The sequence below is a fragment of the Ctenocephalides felis genome, unplaced genomic scaffold (genome assembly GCF_003426905.1).
Source record: "Ctenocephalides felis isolate EL2017-DRISC unplaced genomic scaffold, ASM342690v1 CF-g0.4_SCAFFOLD_01170, whole genome shotgun sequence".
NCBI lineage: Eukaryota > Metazoa > Arthropoda > Insecta > Siphonaptera > Pulicidae > Ctenocephalides > Ctenocephalides felis.
The window spans coordinates 44,525,244-44,532,743 of NW_020537324.1; the positions used below are offsets into that span (position 1 = coordinate 44,525,244).

General features: G+C 32.3%; 1 protein-coding gene across 1 annotated transcript in view; it reads right to left on the bottom strand.

Moving 5' to 3' along the window:
- LOC113367287 (myosin-B/C-like) overlaps positions 1-7,500 on the bottom strand; it is a 45,873-nt gene that overhangs the window by 34,858 nt on the left and 3,515 nt on the right. The window contains exons 2-3 of the mRNA XM_026608905.1: positions 2,605-2,901; positions 897-1,097 (exon numbers count right to left, since the gene is read on the bottom strand). Coding sequence (XP_026464690.1) covers positions 897-1,097; positions 2,605-2,901 — 498 coding nt within the window. The remainder of the gene's footprint in view (positions 1-896; positions 1,098-2,604; positions 2,902-7,500) is intronic.

The window sequence follows — 7,500 nt, forward strand, 5'->3', positions numbered from 1 at the left end:
ACTGTTTTAAATAATTTCAAATAGATTATCTTTTATATATATAAAAATAAGTCCGGTTTTTCTCTCCTGACAAAATAACTCCAGAACGCACGAACCGATTTCGACAATTTTGCATTCGTCGAAAGGTCTCGGGCTCCGCAAGGTTTATAGCTAAGAAAATTAGTTGTGGCATGGCGTCGTGCCTTAATGCAAGCTGCTGGAACTTTACGCACCGTAATTAAAAATTCGAGTAATGACATTAGTGAGAATTATCAGAATTATGCTTGGTTAAGTGATCATTATTCTTTGCGGCAAGAATTGCTGGCGATTTGGTGACATACCGAAGATTCTGACTGGTCTTCCGTTTGACTTCAAACGATTGGCAATATTCAGTTCGACCTGCGTTCGCAATAACATGTCGCAAGGCCAATTGCTTAGTGTTTGCGGGATAAATTTCAAATAGATTATTTAGAAAATCATGTTTTTCACATGGGCAGTTATACGTTACCTGTTCACAAGTTGGAAACCATCCGCTTTGTTTGTGTTAACGTCAGACCAAAAAACAAAAAATGTGGTTTACCAAAGATCACTTCCATAAATGGATAATTTGCGGGTTCACTTTCATTTACTTAGAGAAGTTCAACTAAAAAACACTTCATTTTTGTAATCAAAAAAATTCGTTACTGTTGTATAATAAAATCAAATTTCTCCTTTTAAAATATAAAACAAACAAAAAATTTCTTCATTCTTTCTCACGAAACTATCTGGTGGCGAAACGGAGTTCGTCGGGTTTGCTAGTATATATATATATATATATATACAATATATCTATATATATATATACATGTGTGTATACTTATTTGGGTGTCATATGTGCATACAATAAATATTTGTACTTACATAACATTTTTGTTTACAAAGCGTGTTTGTAATGATTTCAACAGCGTCGTCTTCTGTCAGTGGTCCAGGCAGACGTATAAGATCTTCTAAATCATATGAAGATCCTGTTTTATTGCCATTTTGTTCCACCATGCCTGAAGTATTATTGTTAAATTTTGACGTAGTATTGCATGCAGGTGATGTCTGTTTATTGTTTGGTTCTTTGCCTTTTGATCCATCTGTATGATTTTTTATTATTATGAAGTTTAATTTGTTTCAATTCAAATCAGCAATAGGGAAAATCTATTATTATATTTTTATCAGCCATCTATAGATAATATAGAAATGTCGCCAAAAACTGACAATGATGATCAATAAATAATAATGCTATTATATAACTTAGGTATTTGATGTATGATGTAAGAATTGTAAGACAAACTAATATGTAGTCCTAATAAAATACTTACGTTATTTGAGCTTCGTGAAATGAAAAATATTATTTCGTTTCCCAAACGAATGTTTACGTTTTGAAAAAAAATTAACCCTTTCCACTCGGGCATTTCAAAAATTTTATGCATCTTGTCGCCGGTGCGGCGGCATTCGAGTTGAAAGGGTTAATTATTTGACATGAAAATAGGGAAATGTACGGTTCTATGCGTGTTTTTATATGTGTTGTAGTGCTATCCACCCCTTTGTAATAATATAAATAATATTATAAATTCTATATAACAGTCAATATGAAAGACGCAGTATATACGTTATTGACTCACAGCTCATAGCCTTGCAACATTGTATGCAAAGATAAGACGCACGTGCGAGTCAGAGCAACGGTTTTTGTAAGGTTTTGCGTCTCAAATAAATAAGAATGAATCATTCCTAACGAACATTTCTAGAAGGATGGTTGCGTCATCATCAGAGGTTATAAAAGCTTGAGGATGACGAAACCAACCGTTCATTCTTAGTCTAGTTTTCAATCACTTCACATCAGTCTTCACTTCAATATATTAATTGTGTATTAAGTTGTACTCAAGTGTAACCGAATAATGAAGTAAATAAAGGTAATAAACGTCTTCAAATGTTTAATTAAATTTTTCCACAGTGATAAAGGCTTAGATGTTAGCAGCAGAAGAACCTAATTATAAATGTTGACATCGTTGGCGTGACGCAACATAATTGTTGGCAACGGCGAATCCACAACATTTGGTACCGGTGTTGGGATCTCAACATATTTATTGTTAGCACTAGGGTGCACAACAGTGTATACTGAATGTAGATTTTGTTTTCTACGACGTATTCTCAATAACGACTGCAACGAATGAATGATTGTGATGAATAGAATATATGATAGTCCCTATGGATAGTCCGTAGTGACCCGACACCTTGGTGTACTTGGTAGTACGCCCAGTAGCAGACGGAAGAACAGTGTTCAGACTTGAAAAATATGCTGGTAAAATACCATACATTTTAGGATTGACGCAATGATTCATCTATTTAATTTAGTGTTTAATTTATAATTACGTATTTTCATCTCTATAAAAATATCTTACAAAATATTGTTTACAAAAATATATAATTGAGATGACATAATGTTTTGTTATCCATAAAAGTGAAAATAAAATTATCGTTGGTTAACTCAATCATTTAAAGTGAAAAATCATGTAACTAAAATTTTATGAAAAATTCCTCTAGCTCTATGTACTTATTTGTGAATAAAACGATAATATACTTTCTATACTTTATTCATACCATGAGAGCTCAGTTTCTGCACAACAACGGATCGTTGTGAATGAGGAAGACTTGGTGGTGCAATAACCTGGGCGCCGTTAACATTGTGGGAGATTTTCGTCTGTGTCGTGCAGGCTGAAGTATCAGTTACTTTACAATCAGTTCCAGCTGTTGTTGCGCGAGGCATTGATAAATCATCTTTGCAGCTCACAGCGCCGGGATTACCAACGTGTAGTCGGTTGCGTAAAGTAACAAGTTCAGTGCTAAGGCTTCGTAGCCGCTGCTGCAAATGGACTGCCTCATTAGAGGAGCTTGCATCTGTAAGAAACATTTTTTTTATTTATTAATTTTTATTCACAGTGCGAGTTCTGTATTCAAGAGTGATGTATTCCACAAATATACCGCAAATGTAAATACAACGAATAGAATTATGTATGGATCGTGGATCATAGATCAATTCTTTCTAAGGCATATTCAGAAGGTCTTGAAACGTAAAAATCTGCAAAGAAATTAATTTTAGTTTTTTGCGATTCATAAACAAATGAATGTTTAATAAAAAAATCGCAAAAGCATTCTCAAACTGTTTTTAAAATTATTTGAATTATATGTCAGATTTCAACGCTCGCATGGAAAACTCTTTTATCAATGGGCTCTGAATTCAACAAATTCTTAAAGCCTGTTTCAGCCAATTATTCATCTTGTAATTCAAGCAATTCTTGAATGTCACTTGATTCCATCTGTTCGAACCAATTCTCAAAGCGATTCCCCAGTGATCGCAGCGCGAAATCTGCTTATGTCTGAGTCGTCGACAAAATATAATTTACTATTACTATTTAATTAATAGTAATAGTAATTCGGAACTTTCCGAAAAAGTTTGTTTTCTCGAGAAAATACGAATTGAAAATTTTCAGCCAATAGAAGTTGGCTGTCATCTACATAGTCCTGAACAAAGATCAAGACATGTCGAGCTAAAGCGCATCACTTATTATATCGCAACTGCAACTGCAACGCACTATTCTGCGCTTATAGGCAGCAAAATTTCTCGCTGTGAGCGCTCACGCTTATAAGCACAAAATTTTTAGCGTTCGACTTGGCCGATAAAAGCTTAGAATCGATAACTAAATTCCGTCGTTTTGGATACTGTGAGCGTCAATAAGCATCAAAATGGCTGCAACTGGCGGTAACGGTAATTGTGTAAATTTTATTACTTTCTGGATCATTCAGCGAGATTATAAAGAATTTAACAATTGATAAATAAATGAAATTTGGTTTGCTTGTGCTTAATTCATATTAATATTAAAATTTAAATTTAAAATTAAAAAATTTAAAATTAATTAATATTAATATTGACATAAAAAATAATTGTGATATACACTTTGGCATTTTGCGGGATTATAAAGAGTTTACCAATTAATAAATAAATGAAATTTAGTTAGCTTAGGCTTAATTAATAGTAATATTAAAATTAGAATTTAAAATTATTAAAATTAATTAATTTAAAATTAATTAATATTAATATTAATATTAAAAAATAATTGTAATGCACAGCTCGCCATTTTTGCGTGCTTATTGAACTAAGAATTGAACTATGAATGAATGAAATTAGGATTAGATTATGCATTCCATGCATTCGTTTTGATAAACGGGCATGACACTTTCAAGTGCCTTACCTCCGCGGCGGGATCACGTATGAGCGCAAAATATGTGCTACGAACATGCTACGATGATGCTACGAGCGTACTTATTTGACACTCACAGCGCCAAGTCGAACGATGATGAAAGCGCGCTCACGGCGTAATAAGCCGTGTATCAGATAACAAGAAAAAGTCGGCAAGAGATAACAAGAAAAAAGCAGAACTTTTTGCTGAGTATCTTAGTTCAGTTTTTCAACCGCATGCAGCTGAATCTAATATATTTAACTTGTATTCTCAGCCTCTCTCACCACATACTTCTGTCAACTTTAAGAAAAGATTTTGCTCTCGGAAGAAGATTATTTCAGAAATTGCTAAACTTGATAGTAGAAAATCTCCTGGGATTGATAATATTTCATCCAAAATGTTAAAAAAATTATCAATTAAAGCGTACATTTTCATAACTTACATATTTAATTCAATGCTAAAATTGGAGTACTGGCCTAAGTCTTTTAAAATATCCGTTATTAAAATGATACGCAAAAACGGAAAATATACAAGTATGGTTACGTTCTACAGGCCAATTGGTCCTTTCCCCAGGCTGTCGAAGGTTTTTGAAAAACTACTGCTTGAAAATATAGTATCCGAATGTAGTATATTACCTGATCATCAATTTGGATTTCGCAAGCTGCATTCTACGATTCAGCAGTGCCACAGAATTGTGAATTCAATTCACAAAGCTTTCGAATCTAAACAATATTACTCAGCAGTGTTTCTCGATGTAAGCCACGCTTTCGATAAAGTATGGTATGAAGGCCTTTTAGCAAAAATTAAATGGTTGCTACTGCCTTGACTTCATGAAATTTTGGAATCGTACTTAACTAACAGATGGTATCAAGTTAGAAACAATTGTGACTCAAACACTTTTTCCCATAAAATCAGGCGTTCCGCAAGGGAGTGTTCAGGGTCCCTTTTCGTACCTCACCTACACTAGTAATAAAAATCCTACTCTTGCTTCTAATATCCTACAAAATCATCTCAATAAATAGTAACCGGGACAGATAAATGGCGCATCAAAATTGTTGATACGAAGTGAATTTATATTACCTTCACGCTTAATAAGTCAACTTATCAAGCTGTGTACATGAAAAACAAATACGAATCAAAGTTGTCTGTCAAATACTTGGGTATTCACATGGATCGCAGATTAACCTAAATAAAACAAATTAAACTTACACTTTCAAATTTAAATTGACTTATCGGTCAAAAATCAAAATTATCGTTAGATAATGAGTTTCTAATTTATAAGACCATAATTAAACCTGTATGAGCATATGGAATCTAACTGTGGGAATGTTGAGTAAATCAAATGTGAGACTTATTCAACGATTACAATTTAAAACACTACGGACAATTACTAATGCGCCATGGTTTGTTAGCAACAAGTTATACATGATAACCTCAACATCCCTTTTGAAGTGGATGTCATCAAAAATACCAGTACTAAACATCATGCTAAAATGTACGATTTTCCTAATGCAACAATGGTCCATCTCCTTAATAATCAATAATTTATTTTATTTATTTATTTTTCTTCATTTGTAATTCATTTTTTTTTCTTTTTTATTTCTTTCTGTGATTATTATTTTTTTTTATTATTGTTAATTTAGCCATATAACTTGTAGAGTTCTGTAATAACTTTGATTGTTATATAATATTGAATGCATATAGAAAAAAGCAGTGACTGCATGGCTGCTGTGTGTGTGTAAATGTTCATAAACCGTACGTCCAATTGCCGTGAAAATTTCGGCAACTGTTAGTTACATCCCCGATCAGGTTTTCGGAAAATTTGATTAAATTAAAAATAGTAACGCTTGGCCGACCCAAAGACTTTTATATATTCTTTGGTCAATTTTAATTTTTTTAACATTTAAATACTACGATACTACGTATATAAGAAGCAAAAATAACCCTAAAATAACCTCATTTAAGAATGACTAGAATAATTACATAGTTTTTTATAATCAATACATCCAATCGGCGTAAAAATTCGGAAAATATTAGATACATCTCAGGACAGGTTATCGCATATTCTGATCTAAACCAGTTGGTAGGGGTTGGATGCCCTGAAGACTTATGTTTATATTTTCAGTCATTTTTTATTTTATTTTTTCATAAATCATAAAATTTCATATATAAAAATTATGTATAGTTTTATAAAAATAGAAAAATACGTAAAGTATAGAATAATTTCGATTTTGTAATACTTATTATAGTAATTATATCATTTTTTACAAACCATACATTCAATCGGCGTGAAAATTTGGAAACTGTTAGGTATATCCTCGAGTAGGTTTTTGCAAATTTCGATTGAAAGCAAGTGTTAGGGGTTGGTTACTCTATTTTTATTTTGGTAAATTTTTATTTTTATAAAAAAAACAGGGTAAAGGTTCAATTGGTCTTTTTTAGTCCAATCAGAGTTGTTATAGAGGTTATATAAAAGCATATGTTGAATTTAACATAGAATCGACAATACATATTATAAAATAATTTAATAAGTGCCCACAACCAAAAAAAGTAACAACCACAGAGAATACTTTTGTTATAGATTTCCTTGATGAATTTAAGGCAAATACTGATTGCTAAAAAAATTCTAACTTTACTTGATTTTAAGTTATTGGTGGTAGACCTTTAATCTCTTCTCTACCCTACCTTAGAAAAATTGGATGTATGAATGTATGAATACATGTGCGCAGACAAATTTTCGTGATGGGGAGACAAGTGCAAATAATGGCAGTTTTTAAAAGAACAGAGCATTCGATTAGATTGATCCAAAAGACATTCAATTCGTATTGACTATTTGTATTCGTACTTTCGAGCAATGATAGGTCCAGCCATTCTGGACATATAAGGCAAAAAATGACAGTATTTGAGAAAATGGAGATATCCAATTAGAATTATTCGAAAAGTATTTTAGTCTTGCAATAAATACATTGCAATCAAAATATATATTTAATGCCATTGTTGTATTATATTTGACGTATATCCGAAAAATGTAAATATACAAATCTAAATCTAAATGTACAAATAGTAAAGTGGACAGACGTGGGCCACAGGTTGGAGTGGGCCAGCAGAATTACTCTAACACTAGTAACATGTATGTCGAACCGCGCACATATTTATCATATTTTGATATTTGCTCAATTTTAAAAGGCATTTGGAGGTTATAAACCTACTCTCGCTCTGCACAGAGAAACGCGCTAAGAATTTCGTTGAGGAAATTTTT